Source organism: Gavia stellata, chromosome 7 (assembly GCF_030936135.1).
Source record: "Gavia stellata isolate bGavSte3 chromosome 7, bGavSte3.hap2, whole genome shotgun sequence".
In the NCBI taxonomy this organism is placed as follows: domain Eukaryota; kingdom Metazoa; phylum Chordata; class Aves; order Gaviiformes; family Gaviidae; genus Gavia; species Gavia stellata.
In genome coordinates this window covers 36,146,607-36,167,705 of record NC_082600.1, presented here as the reverse complement: position 1 = coordinate 36,167,705, position 21,099 = coordinate 36,146,607, and the positions used below count along the sequence as shown (strand labels likewise).

The window sequence follows — 21,099 nt, the reverse complement described above, 5'->3', positions numbered from 1 at the left end:
TAGCCTTAAAACTTCAGCAAGACTGAGCTCCCACTCAAATTTAGACACATTACAAAACACTCTGCTTAATTAGGGCTGAAATGAAGCTCTTCTTAAAAAAATTCATTATAAAACTCTGCATCTATCATAGTTTGGGAAAGTTAATTTATCCTGTCACCTTGAGTAAATATGTTATGCATTCAGGAGAATAAAGTAGAACACATACTGTGAACATGATGACATTTTATTTTGACAGATTTGGAAGACCTCTGTAACATAGGAAATGATTGTCTACAAGAGAAATGAAGTGAAATGTGATCATGGAATTGTAAATGCCACTAAAAATTAAGTAGTATCAATGTTATCTTAACATTTTGATTTTGGAAACATGTACCCCATGCCTCCTTGTCAAAATTATCTGCTTTTTGAAATTTACTACACCAAATGTTTGTTTTAATCTAATAAGTGTAAGCCATTTCTCTGAATGAAATACATTATTTTCTGTAGTTTAAAAATCCTGGCTCTAATATTCCTGTTTTTAGAACAGGGACAAATTTGGCAGGGATGAACATTTTGCTGATAGAGAGAAAATCTATCTGAAATCGGAAGTTAAAACTTTTGAAACAAAACTATTTTTTCTCATCTTCAGGAAAGACTTTAGATATTAGCAGCTTCTGACTCTACAAACCTAGTGTTCATTGTACCTATCATATCTTCTGGTGCTGACCAAATTTTTAATGTGCCATTTCCACAAAGCCACTGAAGAAACCAAAGCCACCAAAGTTGTTACAAAATAACACTGGGGCAAAACTAAGTTCCATTGATTAATGGGTGCCACAAGTTACTCTTGGTTAGGTGGGGAACACCCTTCCAAGGATGCTTGGAGACTGAAAGCTGGCAGCCTGTCTCCTGACCCCTTTTTTGATGATGAGGCAATGTGAAAGAAAAGCTACTGGAATTTGAAGCAGACTATAAGAGCTGGAAAGATGTATGAAGATTTGAGAGGTGAAGCTTTAGGTAGAAAATGGTGAGTAGGATGAGACTGGCAAACTGGAGGGGGAAAGAAGTAGTCTGGAAGTTAAGACAGAAAACTGTAGGAGGTAGATTGCAGAGACTTGGATCTGGGCCTCACGATACAGGTCTTATAAATGTATGTATCCTAGAATGAATGCAGTTTATTCAGTATTTTATTTTATTTTTGTTGGTCAGTGAGTAATACCCTCCCTTGTTTATTAATTGAAATGAGATCTGAATATAGATAGTTTCATTATGGATTTTCCGGTGTCACAAGTTTTAATTTGTTTCATATGTATATATTGGATTTTACAATATGTATTCTGATAGGCATGTATTATTATTATTCATATTTTATGCGCAGAGGCCTAAGGTATAACAAATTTATTGGGATGCTTACATTTGCATATATGTTTATATCACAGTTCATTTTTAACTTACCTTGCAACTATAAATTGGATTGCAGAATCTCAAGATAGTTGCTTAGAAAATAAGGTCTGTCATTGGTTACCACTTGAGAAACAGTGACTAAAATGGCTTGTGACTCATCTTGCAGGAACTTTGCAGTTTCAGCGAGCACAGAATCTTCTTCTTCGGGTCAGCATTATCATGCCTTTACTATAATACTGTTGTGTCTCTTCCTGAGGTTCCATGCTTTGTTCATAACATACCTTTCAACTTCAGCATACATAATGCAGAAGTCTTAAAAGCTTGCAGCTTTTTCGTAATACAGGTTTTAATTATTGTCTGGAATAACTCTCATCATGTTCCCTGAATGAGATAGCTCTGTCAAAGAGAAAGTTTCTGCATAGCTGAGCTACATGGAAACATTGATAGAGAGGGAGAAAATTAAGGTTGCTCTGGCAACCACACTTGTAGTTTTCCCTTTTGAGTAATTGACCAAAGTTGTTTTTTTAACGCAGTTTTGTGTGTGCAATGTTTTCTTCACATTCTGTAATGGGAACATCTAGAATAATGTGATAATGCGTAATTGGCATGTAGTATACGTTAGTTTAAAGTAGGTATGTCTTTTACACAATTACAGACTCGTTTCCATAATTGATGTTATACTTTTGTTTATCCAGGTGGAATCTCTGGAGTTTATAAGTTGTATCTTATCTAAGTGTACTGGTATCTTTATCTGTTAAGTGTAGCATAAACATCTCTACAATGTTAAAAAGAAGACTAGTTATAAATACAGTGTTGGGTTTTCTTCTAAATGTTACCTGATTGGTGAATATTTAAAGACTGTCTTCTGTTTTTACCACTAAAGTTTATGATAGTATCTGCAGAATTGAAAGCTTCCTAGTTAAACTAAGATAGAAGTCATGAAAGATAACCTTGTGTGTGTAAGATCTCCTCATATACTTTGCCTTGACAAGGATATCTGCAGTTTGAATTTTCTCTTTAATCATTGTAATTGAGGCAGGTATTATATTGTCAATATGAAAAAATCTTTTCTATAATGAAGTTGTGAGGAAAGGAATAGATATTATTTTTTTTGTCCTTCCATGGAAAGTGTGTAACTTAATTAAAACTGTTGTTTTCTAAATGTGAAGCTGAATGTGAAATTAACCTCTGCTTTCATTTCCTTTGCTATAGAGAAAGAGGTAGTATTTTTTGAAGTATAATATATTTTATGTTGAAGGAAGGACTGTTTCACCAAGCAATCCATTTGTTTAGACGTGTTAGGTCCCTCTCTATAACACGGGAGGAATGTGATAGTTGTAAGCATCAGAGAATTACTCTTTTAGGTGACTATGTTCCTTAAAGAAAAATTGAACCTCTGTTGGTATTTTGATATCTGGTGTCAAAAAGGCCCCAGAAAACTACTTTCCCTCTATAGCTAGGAAGTGGATGGCTTGCTACACCTCAAAACCTTTTAGTTGTTTTCATTGCATGTGTGAACTCTCTATATATTGGTGGAGAGGCTAGTCGTCTCCTCAGTGTAGGTATTCTTAGAATTTTTCGACAAAAATTATGTTCATACAGAATGAAAATCTTAAATTTCTGAAAGTCTAGAGTTACTTTATTTTATTCTCATAGCAAACTTATAGCACTATTAGGCTGAGTATTTCCTATTGGAAAGTAGTATTCATTGTTGCACGTTATCCTTCTATAGATATATAACTATTTTTGCTTACTGTTTTCCATGTGCTGTACTTACACTGCTTTTTGCTTTGACATTTGCTTCAACCAAATCATTGGTTGCAACTTAGCAGAATGTGATATGTATCATTACTTTCCTGTGCAGTTACAAAGCTTTGTTATAATGGCTTAATCTTGGAGTCTGGTTGCCAGAGAAATTAGTTCTTTATACTGTGAAGCAATGTTGACAGTAAACTTTCCTTTCCTCTCCACCCCCTCCCCAAAAGAAAAGGAAGAAAAGAGAAGAAAAACAAGGTTGCATTACAATTCTGGCAACATCAGCCACACTAATAAAATCAAATTCAATGTTGTTTTACGACTTTGAATTTATGTGACTGCACAGGATCAAAGGATTTGTATCCCACTAGACTGCAAGGTCTATAGTTCATGGCAAAAAAACTCATCAAAAAGAACATTTTAGTAGTAAGGCTTTTCATTTTAATCAGCCACAGTAATAAAAAAGCTGTTAGGTGTCCAAAAACATTCTCCCAGGATCAGAGACAACTTGCTCTCTACTACAATCAGTTTTCTTATTGGATCCATACTGCCTCTGTAGTTTTTGTCACTGAAACTTGATCTTCAACTTGTTTTCAGCCATTTTTTGCATTGTTTTCACATTTTACCTGCCAAATCATTACATGTATCAGTAAAAGTAATGATTCATATAATTTCCCTGGCAAATTCTTTGAAGTAAATTGTCATCAAAACAAGTGATTAACTGAAATAGAATTTTAAATACTGGTCTATATTTTTATATATTATATATTAAAATATTTGAATAGCAATAATATATTTTTTTTCTCCTTGGATATAATCTTTTTAACAACACCACCACAAAGCATAGGTGTTAGTATTTTTGTATCTATACAGACATAGTAACCTAGGCTGTCCTAAGACTAAAGTAGCAGCTGCAAGTGAGGAACAGAATAGAGAAGTAACTATAATGATTGTGACAAGAAAGTCTGTTGTTATCTGTTTGGATTCTGCATGTTAATTGTTCATGGTCCTAGCTCAAAAAAATTTTGAAATGAATTTTTAACGTATGGTGTGGTTTCATTCTTTAATTAGCTTGGCCTCAGAGAAATTGTATGCAATATATCATTTACATTTATTAATGTGTTGCATGCTGAATTGCTTCATTCCATTCTGCAGAATTTAAATGTTTAACAGAGTTTAACAATATGTAGAGATTTTACCAATGAAATTGTCCATGAAAGTATCAGTTTTCCTTGAAATTTACAGGTAGGTGTCAATTTAGCTGGCTACCGCTTTTTTACAAACTGTGTAAGATTTATTTTTCCTAGCATAAGATAGCTTACATTTAGGAAGAATCAACACAAGGTCACTTTCTGCAAGGATTGCTCCCTTTCTGCATGGCATGACACATACCGGATGTTACATGGCCTCTTGTAGCTGCTGTACACTACTTAGTGGCAAAATTCTAGTGGGTGTGGTATTCCCTTCTCACTGCTGCCTGAGATACATGCAGGCTTATATTGGTTTTTGTCAGTTGAATATTTTAATGGTTTTATTGTTTTTAAAAACATTCATTCAGATGAACATAAATTTTAATATTAGTGGGAATTTTATAAGTTACCTACCAAACATATAAAATCTAGACAAAATGCTAAATTATCTACTGTTAATATTTATTTATTAATAACCTGACATTTACCCTTTTAAGCACATGTTGTTAACAGTTAGCTTTATTATGTAATATTTAGTCTAGTTTTTTAGAGGTGCTATCATTTATCTCAAGGGATGACGTTGCTTAGCAAATGTGCCTGTGGCAAGAAGTTAGTGAATCCAAGGAATTTATAATTTTCTGCTTGATATATATATCAGATTCAAGAAGGATTTAGACTCCCATGAGATTTCTCTGTAGGCACAGAGATGCCACAGTAGAGTGCATCACTTACCAGGTGCTAAAGTTGACAAAGCAAGATTCATAAATGTGGAGTATGCTGTGGAGTACAATGAACGTTACAATTTTTCCATATATTGGAATTAATAATGTTTGCAGGTTCTTAAGAGATTACCAAGAAATTTCAAGGGCTGAGGGGATGATATATATGTGTGCAGATGAATGCAATTTTACAGAAACTTTTACAGAGCAGACACAAAACAATCAGGACGAAGAAAGCAAACTTTAAGGCAACTGGGAGATCACTCTCAGGAGCACTGAAAAGAGGACAGAATATCAAGAGAGAACAGAAGGTCCACAAACAGCTGGAAGAGGAAATGCTGAAGTTTAGAAGAATATCAGACTGTGTGCAGTCCATAATGCAAGGGGTGATTTGTATCTTGTATGCAGTAGTCCCTTGAAATTCATGGTCCTGGTCAGAAAACAGCTACAGGGTCCTTGTGTCATAGATCTGCTTTGCATGGCTATTCATACTCTTCTTATAGTTAAAAAAATGGAGGTGTGTTTGTTACGTTTATACTTACATGGTCACTGAAAGCTTAGCACTAGTGTGAAAGAATGAGCTGATTCTATTCCTGCTCCCACTATATTCCATTGTCAGCAGACTTAATAAGTTCCAGTTGTGCATATATTTCTTTTTAAACTTATGGTACCTACTTTTTTAAAAAAAAAAAAAAAAAACCAACTATTTCTTACTTACTGTCTTTATAGAACCACTAGACTCAGTATGTACAAATGCATTGGCCAAAAGCTTGCAAATCTCTTGACAGGCACTTCTTGTCGGAGACAGGCCCACAGGCTTTGCAACTGGAAGGATGGTAGCCTGGCTACTACTGATTTGGGGTCCTGGAAAATGGTGAAGAGGAGGAAGAGAAGACAGAAAGCATATATAAAGAATCAAATTGCTAAAGAATGGGATTTAATTTAGGAGAAGAATAATTTTATAGTAATATAATAAAAGTGAAGGGTGACAACAAGCCTGTAATGAATATAGTCATTTCAGTGACACATTTCCCATGTAGTATACAGTTGAATATGCATAGAAGATGAAATAGGCAAGACGAAGAGAAAACCAACACTCAGAATTGCTAGAAAATGAGTTCAGGGAGCAAAGCAAAGGAGTCATACAACTGACATACTATACAAAGGGAGGAGAGCGAAGAGTAGCTGAAGATGTTAATAAACGTTTCTTGATTTTGAATGCAGAACTGAGTCTGTAGAAAAGAAGTATTCAAAACGTGTTATAAATGCAAACTAATTCTGAAGTGGCATGAAGAACACGTTACTGACTACATCAAGAATAGTTTTGACTGAAACTGGAACAATGAATTGGAAGAATATTAGAAACATATAAACATACAAGAAAATGTAAGAATATGTTAATTTAAATACTCACTATAAAAATTCCATGCTTGATTTGAATGTTTTTGCAGTAGAGAGAGTAGATGTTATTATGTTAATACCTTCAGTTTCTCATTGATTTCCTGTATTCTGAGAAGTTCAGTTTGCTGGTTTTGAAGTTTTTCTAACAAAGAATAAGAAAATACCAGAAATAACAGCAGATGGAGTACAAAACATAGTGCATTTCTCAAAAAAAATTTTTCCTTAGGTTGTCTTTAAATACCTATTTGTATTGAGTGTATTACTTTCTCATACATTCATTCAGTTGGTCATTTACCTGTTTGGTTTTTTGAAGTTGATCTTGGTTAGATGGTGTTTCTTCCAGACAGGGCAAGGAAAAAGGTGAAATTAAGTGTATCATACCAATTATTTCAGTATAATCAAAAAAGGGAGAGAGGGAAGAAGTAGTAAAACTTCTTTACCATCTCCTTTGCTTTATACCAGTCTAGAAATACAAGGTTTTATTTTATTTTGTATCCATCTGGATTGGTGGCATAGGAAGGAGAAATTCATGAGTGAATTCAAAATTCCAGGTTGATGGCATTACTTTGTTCTTTCTGGTAGATAATTCACATGACTTGTGCAGTTCTACTGACAATCCTTTTTTACATCAGTCAGACCTTCAGATAGTACAAATACGAGTCTTCTAAAGGCTGGACATGTTAACTGCATCAAGCTTTCTGTCTTCTGTTACACTTCCTGTGACAACATTCTTAAGCTCACAGTAATATGCATTTTATAATGAAACAGAGGTTTTAACAACTTCACTCATTATATGAATATGCATTGTTTAAATATAGCAATACATCTGTTAAGTATGGCTCTAAAATATTAATTAAGGAAGGAAGTTATTTTGGAGATACATCTGAGCCATTCTAAATGTATAACTGAAATACTCAAATGCTTAATAATTAAAATTCTTAATATAGGATATACAACTTGATCATCTAGGTTTCCTATTCAAAAATAGAAATTTTTACTATTCTATTTTACATAGTTAAGCTATTAAAGATCTGCTTTGGTTTTTGGATATTTGGCATGTCAAAATGCAATTTAATTACAGTGTTGAATAATTGTGCAACTTAGTTGTTGGAAGAATAATATCTTATTTTTTTAATGTGTAATCAAATAGATACATGCTTGGTGTCTATTTATAGGTTTTACTTAAGTGTAGTAACCTGAGATTGAGGACCTCTTCATAATACATCCTTGTAGAAATGGTAATTGTTCAAAGAATCACAAATCAATCTTTACTAGTAATTGCAGGTGTTTTTAAATCAGAAGTTATATTTCATAACATATCAAACATGATATATATTTTCGCAGTAAATATTTAAATTATCAAACAAAGTGAATTAGTGCTTAAAATGCTATGTGAATTTTAAGCCATCTGTAGTCCTATATATAAGTAATCACTCACATGATATTTAAAAAAATATTCTGTGTGTTGCAGTGTAACTGGGTATATTTTCATTATGTGCTATACCAATTATTTGGTAGTCCAAAATTACTGCCTATAAGGCTGTATTTCTTTCTCAACTACCCAAATGCCATTAATTGTTAAATAACTAAATATTCAAAAATATATAGAAAAACAATGTTCTGTATACCTGCTATGGTCAAATTTCCTCCCAACTACTTTTGCTACATTTCCTCTATAAAACTATGTATTTAGTATTTTTAAATTAGAAAGAGAATTGGGCTCTGTATACATAGCTTGTACAAATATTCAGAGTTCTGGGAATGTTTGAGAATGGTCAATCATTTAGTTTACTTTTTTACTGTCTAAGAATAATCCTTACTGCATACCCTTGAAAATTATGATATACCATATGTAACTGATTATATTTGCTGAGATATTTGTTAGAGTGGAATTTTTATTTTTATGTAAATTGGCACAAGTTTAATTTTTTTTCATTGAGAAATCCTTTGCTAAATCTCTGATTGTTATTAAAATTTAAAACAAATGTATGCTTTTTCAAGGACAGAGATTTAACAAAAAAGGACTTTTTTTTCTTTGTCAACACAATACAAGAATAAAAAGTGTGAGCTATTCCAAAAACTGAAGATGAAATTACTTAGAATGAACAAAACCAAAAAGTCAGAGGCTGTCTCTGAAAAATGTGGTTTTCGTCTCTTTTCTATGTACAGTACTTTGATGGCCAAAATACTATTAAGAAAAAAAAAAAGCTGTAAAGTCTATAAAAATATTTTTCATCAGCAACTCAATAATTCTTATCTCTTTTCTTTTTTTTCTTTTCTTTCTCTCTCTCTTTTTTTTTTTTTTTTTTTTTTTTAAATCTCACTCACACCTCCCCCCAGCATTTCCACTTCTAGAAACCATATTGTTAGATACTTTGTGTCTTCTTTGTTCCTATTTTTTCATTTTCATGGCTTGGCATAAGTAACTAATTAGATGTAACAATCAGTGTATAAAGTCAGAGAAGAGAATAAAATCGAGCTCACTTTCTCTCTACTATGTTGTTTTTCCAGGCTAATTAGACTAAAAACTAGTAAAAATTTGTGTTTCTCAGTTAAAGAAGAGGTCTGTCTCTGTTATACATAGAACAGCTTTGTTCATTAAAGACGTGCCATTTTTACACAGTTGCTTTTCAGTGTAGAATTGCGCTGTAAACACTAGTGAAAAAATATTATGCATTAACAGTGAAGCATTAACTTGCTAGTTTCAAAGCAACAGTTCTGCATATTGCTTGCTCTAAACGGTGTTTTAGAGAACTTTTTTTTTATGTCTTACTGTTACATTTCTCAGGATTTTTTTAAATGTTTATGGTGAAAATAAGTCTTGACTCATAAAAAGCCAGCAACAGATTTTTGAATGTAGATTGCTGTAGAGATTTATGGTTTCATCATATTCATACATACAAATTGTTCTAAAACTTTTCATATCGGAGCAATTATGTGTCATGGTTAGAAAGTCTTTGTCCATATAAAATCACATTATGTAAAGCAGTAACACAATAAGTATGCTTGAGTTGATTGCATTTAATTGACTATATAGACTATAATTGACTATATTGACTCTATTAAATGAGACTAATCTTTCTGTCACCTATCAGAGCACAGAGAAAGGCTGTCACATTGGTATTGAGATTTGTCTGTGTCGATCCGTGTTATCATTTCAAAGACATTTAGACAACCTGTAGGTTACATTGCGAATGAGAGGATTTAGTCTTCCTTCTTTTTTGTGATTAATTACATGCTTTATCATCTGAGACTGTAATGGTTAGTGGAAGTACAGTACACTGATTCAATTTTGGGGCTTTTTTTTCCTTTGAACATATGCTTCATATGTTCCTGAGTCTCACGGGACCAAGGCGTTATTTCAGAAAATATATCTTGCTTTTTTTCTTTATGTTGTGTCAAGTCACTTAGCAGGTACAAAAAGGAAGTCACTACAGCAGAGGGCTGGATGTAAGGGGAAAGGACAGTAAGACATCAGAAAGCCATTCCAAAAACTCTTCTTATTTTCCAGGTTACAGTGTATCAATACTTTGGACATTTGCATAATCATCTTTGTATCATGGCAATATCAGGTATTTCAGAAAGAGGGGTGAGGGGTTTTTTGATTTTTTTTTTTTTTCTTTTTTTAGGGGTGGCTTTTATTTTACCCATTAACAATATATATTTTTAGGGAGAGGGTAATACAGGTCTTATAAGCTTACATATAAATGTCTGTGTTTAAGGGGACTGAGAGTCAGCAGGGATCATTTGCTCTGGTGAGGTGATCTTTACTCAAGGAGAGTGGATCATGCCCATTTCAATGGCAGATACCAGACAAACCTTGAGAAATTAAAGAAATTCATTTGTGAGTATAGCTGTGCTGGTGAGGCTTAAATAGCAAGTCGGCATGGACCTTATTTAGTCAGAATCAGAGGTGCAAAAAACCTCTGAAAGCTGCATTCCAAGGAAGGGCAGATTTGGAAGCAAAATAAGACTTATCAGGGAGAGGGATAGACCAAACTGTCTATTTATTCAACCTCTTCAAAATGGATCATAGAATCACAGAATGGTTTAGGTTGGAAGGGACTTCAAAGATCGTCTAGTTCCAACCCCTCTGCCATGGGCAGGGACACATTCCACTAGACCAGGTTGCTGAAAGCCCCGTCCAACCTGGTCTTGAACACTTCCAGGGTTGGGCCATCCACAACTTCTCTGGGCAACCTGTTCCAGCGCCTCATCACCCTCATGGTGAAGAATCTCTTCCTAATATCTAATCTAAATCTACCCTCTTTCAGCTTAAAGCCATTACGCCTTGTCCTATCACTACGTTCCCTGGTAAAAAGTCCCTTTCCAACTTTATTGTAGGCCCCCTTCAGGTACTGGAAGGCTGCTATAAGGTCTCCCCAGAGCCTTTTCTTCTCCAGGCTGAACAACCCCAAGTCTTTCAGCCTGTCCTCATAGGAGAGGTGCTCCAGCCCTCTGATCGTCTTCGTGGCCCTCCTCTGGACTCGCTCCAACAGGTCCATGTCCTTCTTATGTTGGGGGCCCCTGAGCTGGATGCAGTACTCCACGTGGGGTCTCACAAGAACGGAGTAGAGAGGGAGAATCAGGGAGAATCATCTCCCTTGACCTCCTGGTCACACTTCTTTTGATGCAGCCCAGGATACAATTGGCTTTCTGGGCTGCAAGCACGCACTGCCAGCTCATGTTGAGTTTCTCATCAACCAACACCCCCAGTCCTCCTCAGGGCTGTTCTCAAGCCGTTCTCTGCCCAGTCTGTATTTGTGCTTGGGATTGCCCTGACCCACATGCAGGACCTTGCACTTGGCTTTGTTGAACTTCATGAGGTTCACGGAGGCCCACCTCTCGAGCCTGTCATGGACCCTCTGGATGGCATCCCTTCTCTCCAGCGTGTTGACAGCACACAGCTTGGTGTTGTCGGCAAACTTGCTGAGGGTGCACTCAATCCCGCTGTCCATGTTGCCGACAAAGATGTTAAACAGCGCCGGTCCCAATATCAATCCCTGAGGAACACCACGCCTCACTGGTCGCCTCTTGGACATCGAGCTGCTGATCGCAACTCTGAGTATCACCATCCAGCCATTTCTTTATCCACCATGTGGTCCAGCTGTCAAATCCATGTCTTTACAATGTAGAGACAAGGATGTCATGGGGGACAGTGTCAAATGCTTTGCACAAGTGATTGTGATTGAAATCTGATTTCAGCACTTTAAGGCTCTTACAGTACATTTATTTATATACAGTTCTTTCAGGCTGGCAATATGAAGAGGAAATAGTAATAAGCTTTTATTGAAATGTACCTGTCTCTAATCTGGTATTTGTAACAGTAGTCTGGAGAAAATATATCTTTACTGTCATGGAAATTTAGGCAGCTGTAAGTATAACTTGTGTGTGTGTACAGGATAGGGAGGAATGTGTAACAAAACCAAGATAATGTCACTGACTGGCTGGCAAGAGTCAGTGACGCAATGAGAAGCCAGAGATCCTCTACATTCCAACGCCTGAGGGCTTAATCTGATATAGTCTCTGAAAGAACGGATTAATGTTGCAAGTAAGTGAAATGGTCAGGGGAGTAGAAAAATGTGTTCGTTGCACTAGTTTGTTGGATGTTGAATCTACACATACAGTCCCAATTTCTTACACGAATGTTGTTGAGAAGCAGGCAACCAGCCATCTAAACAAGTCAGCAGAGTGGCAAATGCATTTTTCAAATGAAAAAAATTGTTATCCTGTATATCTAAAACATGCTGGTGAATATCTCCCAGATTTTTCTTTGTAATGTCTTGCTTTCATTTTATATAGAAATTTATACAGACACTTTGATAGGTTTCCAAATCCCCTCTACCTTTCTTCAGGAATGATGATGTTCATTCATGGTGCATAGGGTGGCTTTCTAAGCTTTAGTTTCCAGCCTTCTTCCCACACCTTTCCTCCCTCAGACGTCTTGTTTCCTGCTGCAATTTTTTTTCCTATTTCATTCTGCTTAAAATAGCTGTGACCCATCTATTACATTCTGATGATAGCCTTTGGTCATTGTTGATGTTAACAGCAATTCCCAAAGACTCTAGGAGTCTGGTGCATGATGTGCCATGAAAACAGACTCAGTATATTGCCAACATGATAGTAATAATTGCTGACATGATTCAATAACAAGATGCTGAATAATTTAAACTGTATCTGTCCAACTGAGTAATTTGAACAGCATCTATTCAAATCCCTGTAGATTTGAATTTAGCTAAAAATTGGTTCTTCCCAGCAGCCACAGGTATTGTTATGTAGCCATCATCAACATTTTAAAGGAGTGTTGACAGACACCTGGAAATAAAACTGTATGCTTTGGCAGACATATGTATACTATAGTAAAAAAACTTTGGTTCCCATTTAGATGGTAACTATTTTAACTGGAAAGGTTGTGCACAAGTGCTTCTAACACTAATTTCTACTCAATAAAATGTCTCTGTGTTCAATTATATTTTTAATATTTCAGGATTCTGGTGACAGCATATAGTATAAAAGTAATTTTGATTGATTTATTTCCCACTTGAAAATGTGAGGTGGAAATAGTTCTATTACATTCCATTTCAGTATTTTAGATTTGTTTATAATAATGTTCTAGTGGTCTAGTGATTATCACTAAGTATTCTGCAGCCTGAATTCCGAGATTTCATTCTAATAGGCAGTACTATGTAAAAAGTTTTAAGGCACAGACCAGTGAAAATTGTAATTTTTAAAAAAATTATTTTTAGTTATTGACTTACCTTCAGGAGTCAAAGGTTCCTAAGTTTAGTACAGGCTGGTTTTCTTTATTATTTAATACTACATGTTGATAAGGTATCTAACTAGTCCTTAGTGGTATAATAAAGAAAATGTAATAGACTTTATATATACTTGTCATAGTACATGACAGAAAGATAATGTTTAAATTCTACCTTTGTGGAATGGCTGGATGCTGTTTGATCTCCATTTGATTCATTATAAGATTTTAATCTCTTTTGAAGAAATAATTGCCAGGAAGCAGACCTTTATTAAGAATATGTATGTATTACTTATGTATGTTTATAAAATGAGTACATATTAATACACATATTCTTGAAAATACTATCATAGTTATGTAAAATGAAAAGATTTCAATATTACTTAATCTTATTTTGGTGAACAAGATTTTTTTTGAGATGTAAGGTAATTAAAATAAAAACTTGTTTTATTACTTCATACTCTTTTATGTTGCAGTCAGTTGGATAAGACTGATCTTTTCTATTGATGAGGTGTTCAACACAGATTCCCAATGTGTCATTTTTGTTAAGCTTGCTTTTCTTTTTTGTGCTTAGTAATTTTAGCTTTAGTTCTTCGTTATGTTAATAATTTTATTATTTTTATTAACAGAAAATAATTTTGAAAATGTGAAAAAGTAAAAAGCAAGACAAAGCATAAAACTATCACCTCAAATACAATTTTGAGTTTAAACTATCAATTTTATCTTGTAAATTAAAGACTGAAGATCTGTAGTTGTAAAGGTATATAATACTAACACAGTTGCTTTCATGCCCAGTTAAATGTAGTAAGTAGTTTTGTTAAATACTGTGCTTATTTTACAGTGTGTTTTTAAGGTGATTTCAGATTTAGTGCTGGGAAAATCTTTAATGTTCAAAGTAAGTTGTTCTATTGGGGAGTTTTTGATGTCCAATAGGGGCAAAATACTATGATAAACAAAATAGCTAAATTCCCTAAGGCAAACTTATTTCATTACCTCATTTATGGATCAGTATGCCGAGTTCAAAAAGAAAGGTGATTGCTCTGAAGCAATTCAAATGGCAGAAAAATCTTGTGATAGTTGAACTGAACTAATAATTAAGCTGAGCGAGAACAATCTTTGGTAGACTAACAGTAGGAAAAGAAAAAAAGCCAAGCAAAAAATGTTCTATTTGTTGTACATATTAGTCCTAGTTCTTCTATAAAACTAACAGAAATTGGGTTTTTTCCAATACAAATCTCTGTTTGATTATCTTTGCAAGACTCTAAACTTGATTTCCCACCTTTACATTTGCCAGTTAAGAAAAAGAGCATTTTGTATCCAGTATTTTCAGAATGTTTACTTTGGACTTTTTCTTAACAAATTGATTAGAATGCAAGCTGATCCTACTGCTGTAAGAAATAACATATATTGTTTGCATATCTAGTCAAGCTTCTTTGTATGATACAAAATTACAGTCTATTACACTACTGTATTTGCCATACTGAGCTACACATGCATGACTTGGATGCATATTAATTAATGCTGTAAACTGTGAACTCTGACCTAATACTCAAGTTGGAATGATAAGTAGGGAGTGCTATGTTGCCAATTCTGACCAGCACTGTGTGGGAATTTTTTAAGTGTAAATCACTCTGCCTGCAGGAATTTGGGAAAATCACAGCTCATTAGCTGCTTCTGTTGAAATGTTGGCTTCCCTTTGTACAGAGATCCTGAAACAACCACAGAAAATGCTCTTTCAGGAGTCATTGCCTTGCAAAGAAACAAGAAAACAACAGTCAGCTGCCTGATAGTATGGCATAACAGAAAGTAGCTTGTGGGGACTTAATCATCAGGAATAGCAGTATTGGATTGGATTATTTACAGGAGATATTTCTGTGTCAAATGTTTTGTATTTTTCTGATATATGGTAAGAAAAGCGGGGTTTTTTTCTTCCTTACTTACATATATTCTTGAAAGATTGTTATTTCCTTCTACTTCAGTGAAATCCTCTTGATCCTTTTGGTTCTGAGATTTATTTTCCTGAATTGTAGATTAGAATATATCTGGCAGAAATGAAGTTTTAATCTAATAGTAAAGATAAATTTGAAGGAGAATTTATGTATACCTCTGTGAATTTAATTGATGAGAACACTTTTAATAGATTGAGAAAGTGTTTTAATTTGTTTATTTAATGTTTTATCTGGGAGGAATTTCAACTTCTGTTGTGTTTAATCTATTTTTTTTTACTGCCTAACATGGTAACTATATATATGTCATATTTATGAAATGAAATAGTCAATGAAATCATGTCATTAAGTACAATACCATTTGGAAAAGGTACCTTTTTTCCATAATGAACTATTAATTATTGCATTCAGCAATTAAAAAACAGTAAGTCTGGTTAAAGACAAGGTACAAGTTAGAATTTGCTAAATTGGTGTACTGGATATTTACTTATAAAATATGTTTTGTTGAAACACACACTGCTTACATTTCTTTAAAGGTTAGTAATTGTCCAATTATGTAATAGCTTTCAATAAAGCCATTTAGAACTGGGAAAGGGAAGTATTTCTGTCATTATGGTTTGCTTAAAGTAGGAACATATTCTAAATGTGAAGATTTTTAATTACTACAAAATAATCACTTTAGAAAAATATTTGCACTAAGGGTTTTTTTGTTGTTGTTCTGCAGTCTCAGTTTGAACTCAGGGTATTCCATATTCGTGGAGAGCATGCTGTATCAACTGCTCAGCTTGAGGAAACCATTGCACATCTGAAGAATGAACTCGATAATAAATTAAACAGAAGAAATGAAAAAGCAAAGGATATTGGTGTTTCTACTGAAGATGATAACCCACCAAAGACATACCGAAATGTATGTATACAGACTGACAGAGAAACTTTCATAAAGCCTAATGAAGAAGAAAACAGAGCTGTGAAAAATAACCAAATAGTACCCAAAAAGCTTAATATTTCTTCTTTGTCACATAGTATCTCTGCCCAAAGTGAAAATAAGGACAATTACAATGTACAGTCTTCAGCAAGTGTCTTATCTTGTCAACCAAAACAAATGCTGCCTCCTCCACCACCACCACCACCACCTCCTCCCCTTCCTGATTCTTCACTACCAGGTTTAGTTCCTCCACCGCCACCTTTGCCAACGGGTCCAACTTCACTGACATCTCAGTTTGGATCTGGTCCACCACTGCCACCTCCACTTTCTGAAGGCTGTAGGAATTTTCAAGCGCCACCGCCACCGCCACCTCTTCCAGGGTTGGGACCTCCTATTCCTCCTCCACTGCCTGGATCTGGGTTACCTCCACCCCCTCCACCTCCTGGGCCTGGGTTCTTTTTTAACAGCACTTTACCTTCAAACCAAGGTCCTCGAAAACCTGCCATTGAACCTAGCCGTCCCATGAAGCCTTTGTATTGGACACGCATACAATTACAAGGCAGCAGGTAAAATATATTTATTTGTACTTAGAGTTGCTATTTATAGGCCATGATACAAGGGTATGTATACTATTTAAGACTTAATAAAAAAAAGTTAACAGTCTAGGAATGTATAACAAAATCAATGTAGAGGCATGGAATTTACATGTTTTAAGAAAAAAAATTGATTCAGTTCTACAAGTCTGAAAGTAAATCATAAGACATTATTTTAAAATCTTAAATAGAAATTAAAATTATATGCATTATAAATGAAAATTATGTGCATTATAACAAAAAGAAATTATGTCCTTTTTTTCCCAAAAATCCAAGTACTCCATGGACAACTCTAGTGACAGGGTGGTTCCTAGAGGTAGCACTAAAGAGAAAAAAGGTAGCCAAGAGATTAGAAAGATTTTTATTTAAAAAAAAAATCTTAATTAGGATTAGAATTGAAATGTTAAAGTTTGGTCAGGTGAGAACTTAGAGTTTCATTTTTGCTTTCCAGTCACTTCAGGTGATACCATCTTCAGACCACTATGTTGTGTCATCCTCTATGATTCCAGTTATAGAAACCTGTAGCATGAAGCTTCCATTATGGAGGACTCTTAGTACTGATAGAGACCTCTATAGTTTAAAAAAATAAATATAAAAAATAAAAAAATTACCAATCTTATTGTGATTTAGTGCTCTGATAAAACGCTAGATACGCTTGAGGGAAGGGATGCCATCCAGAGGGACCTTGACAGGCTTGAGGAGTAGGCCCATGCAAACCTTGTGAAGTTCAAAAAGGCCAGGTGTAAGGTACTGCACCTCAGTTGGGGCAATCCCCAATATCAATACAGACTAGGGGATGAATGGATTGAGAGCAGCCCTGCAGAGAAGAACTTGGGGATACTGGTGGATGAAAAATTGGTCATGATCTGGAAAAGTGAGCTTGAAGCCCAGAAAGCCAACCATATCCCGGGCTGCACTGAAAGAAGCATGGCCAGCAGGTCAAGGGAGGTGATTCTCCTCCTCTGGTCTGCTGTTGTGAGACCCCACCTGGAATACTGCATCCAGCTCTGGGGCTCCCAGTACAGGACCTGTTAGAGTGTGTCAGAGGAGGGCCGTGAAAGTGATGAGAGGGATGGAACACCTCTCCTGTGAAGAAAGGCTGAGAGAGTTGGGGTTGTTAGCCTGGAGAAGAGAAGGCTCGGGGGGTACCTTATTGCGGCCTTTCAAGATATAAAGGGGGCTTATGAGAAAGACTTTTTATTGAGGCCTGTAATGACAGGACTAGGGGCAATGGTTTCAAACTGAAAGGAGGTAGATTTAGATTGCATATAAGGAAGAAATTTTTTTTTTTTTTACAATAAGGTTGGTGAGACTCTGTAACAGGTTGCCCAGAGAAGCTGTGGATGCCTCATCATTGGAAGTCTTCAAGGTCAGGTTGGGTAGGATTTTGAGCAACCTGATCTAGTGGAAGATGTCCCTGTCTGTGGCAGGGGGTTGGACTAGATGATCTTTAAAGGTCCCTTCCAACCCAAACCATTCTACGATTCTATCAAAGCTGTCAATAGTGTATACCATTGTAGCGAATCTAAAGTTACTATGAAACATACTGTTTTATTGATTTGCTTATAACTTTGCTTTAAGTGTTTATTAATGTAACATAGAGCTCCATTAAGAGGGTTGGCTCAAAAAGGTTTTTTTGGGGGATGCTTAAGCAGCACAGACTATTTCTAGTTTAACAAGGAGTTGCTAGAATCATGAAATAAAATTCAGGTCTTGTGTTATGCAAGTAAAGGAAATGACATGATCATTCGGGTCTTCAAATAATTATTATCTGTGTTCAAAACTATTTCAGCATAAGTGCAATTACAAAGATGCTAAGTTTATTTTAAACATTTTAATGAATTACATTATATTATTATATATTACTTAAGGCATAAAATATAATAAAATATTTTATATGCTATACTATGTACATACGCACTATTACATACTGTATTATATTATATACTGTGCCTATATTATATATAACATTATTATAGATTATGAATTATTGTATTACAGATTATTTATTATCGATCACTTATTATAATAAGTCACTATAAATTATTTATTTAAGTATTACAAATTATTTACAATCATTCTTAATCTTTTAAGTTATTTTTAGGATTATATTTAAACACTGTTAAAGTGAGTATCTGCATTTAAATGTTTTTAAATATGAGTTTTATTTTAGGTTACGGCTTTTTGTCTGAATTTATTTTGATGAGAAAGAATCATTATTCTGGTATAATAAAGCATTGTAAGGTTTTAATATTTTATACAAAATGTTTGACAGGAACAAACAGTTAATGACATGTCAGTTGTATTCTTTCAATGATTCAGAATTAAAGGCATTGAAATATTTTGAAGCAGGAAGTTTGAGCATTTTGGTTTTACTTTCCCAAAAATTACTAGTGAAAAATTGTTTCATAGTGAATAAACAGTTGGTCCATAAATAAACTTTATTGTAATTCTTCCTATTGATTCACTGAAATAAAAATGTTTGTTCTGAAATATTGCTTTTGCTGAATGCAAGATAAGGTCTATGTCATAGCTTTCTGGTGAACTGCTGACGACCAGATGTAATGGTCCAGCATTTTCATGGTCTGCACTAGAACTGGAAATTTCTTCAAGGGTCTGCTGCTCAGATCAGCAGCTATCCAGGACTTCAAAGTTCTTGTTGCAGAGCCAGAAAGAATCCTTCATTCTTCAGTGTGGCTGACACTACGGCTAATATCATGGAGAATGAAGCTGTGGAGCTGTGAGCATGTCCTGCGACACAGAATATGCTGCAACAGCGGATGCTAATGGAAAAATTGGAGTTCCTTCAACATTCATGATAGTAAATGAACAGCTGAGTATTAAGTAGGAAAAATCCTAAATTTTGAAAAAAAAAAAAAAATTAATTTTGGTTCCCCTTAAATTGGTAGGTATTGCATTTTGTTGCATATTACATCTATTAAAAGCATGTTTAATGACATCAGCCATTTATATTTTATAGGGGTTTTCATAATTTTTTTTTTTTTATTGCAAATAATTTCACTGCCTTTTAGTGACATCTGCTGGAAGAAGGGGGCCCACCTTCTACTGATAAACAGACAAAAAGAGCACTCAAAGTTTTGTCCCACATATCTTCCTGAAGCATTGAAATTTTGAAACAAAGCTCATTCAGAATTGAAGTGCCATGTTTGCAGCACTACATAGTGTTTTCCCCAAATCCAGATAAAACTAGAGGAATGTGTAAACAAGTTCCAAAGTGTTCAAAAACTAAATCTGGTCTTGGAAGGCAAAAAAAGAGGGAAAGATAATCCACATTTAAATTTTACAGTTGGTTGAATGGAGCAGAATACTAGTGAGTCTCCCAAGATATAGGCCATGTAATTACTCTAGTTTCTCAAAACTGCAACAAGGATAAATACGAGCATATAACATCTGCAGCTAACGTGAAGTGAATCAAGTCTTATACAAATGACCCCAAATGCTCTTAAAATATGCTTAAGTAAAGTTTATTCACTATTTGTTGATATTGTTTATTTTCATAAGTCTAAATATGTTACTGGGAATTTCTCTAAGAGGCTGCTGTTGAAATACTCCTAATCCTAGTTGAAGTGGCAGAAATCTCTTGAGATGTATTTGCACAATCTGCAGTTGTAATATTTGGTTGTTGTACAAAAAACTGTACAATGCAAATAATGCATTTTGATAGTCTAGCAGACATGGATACTAAATAGCTAAACTTCTTGGTACAGCCTTCTGCAAAACATTTTGACTCCTTACAAGAGTAAGGTATAGGGAAGGAATGCTGTTTGATAGCAGCAGTGCAAGTTGCTTTGAGTTTTAAATCCATTATGGATTTTCATCTATTATGGTTAGATCTATTATGGATTTTCATATATTTTTATTGGAAAATTTATTATTACCTTTCCCCTTATAGGAAAACTGCTATGCCAACATTATGGGAATCACTAGAAGAACCTGATATACTTGATACCACTGAGTTTGAATATTTATTCTCCAAAGACACCACTCAGGAAAAAAGAAAACCATTATCAGAGACTTATGAAAAAAAAAATAAAGCCAAAAAGGTATTTCTTGTTTCTATGTATTTGCTTTTTGTGTGTCACTGTTTAGTTTTACATTTTAAGAATACTTCCTTTTTATTTATTGTTGAACAAACAGGTAATAGATGGGTTTGTAAATCTCACTTTAAAGCAAAACAGGTGGATTGCTGATTCAACTCTTGCTTGAGAATGCAGGGTAATTATTTACTTTGGAAGATTTTTTTGCCTTTGAAAATGAAAGTTCCACATCCCAGTGAGGTAGAAAAAATATTGTATAGGAGAACTGAATGAAAGTTCTAATACGTATCTAAAAGTGCCAATATTTCAGGCTACGTCTGTCCTTGAACTGATTTATAATAAAAGGCTGTCATTAAGTTACTCTAGCAAACCTCT

At 34.5% G+C, this 21,099-nt stretch overlaps 1 protein-coding gene across 1 annotated transcript in view; it reads left to right on the top strand.

The window, feature by feature from the left end:
* Positions 1-21,099, top strand: part of FMN1 (formin 1) — a 139,059-nt gene that overhangs the window by 33,183 nt on the left and 84,777 nt on the right. Inside the window, exons 4-5 of the mRNA XM_059819552.1 lie at positions 15,873-16,639; positions 20,580-20,730. Coding sequence (XP_059675535.1) covers positions 15,873-16,639; positions 20,580-20,730 — 918 coding nt within the window. The remainder of the gene's footprint in view (positions 1-15,872; positions 16,640-20,579; positions 20,731-21,099) is intronic.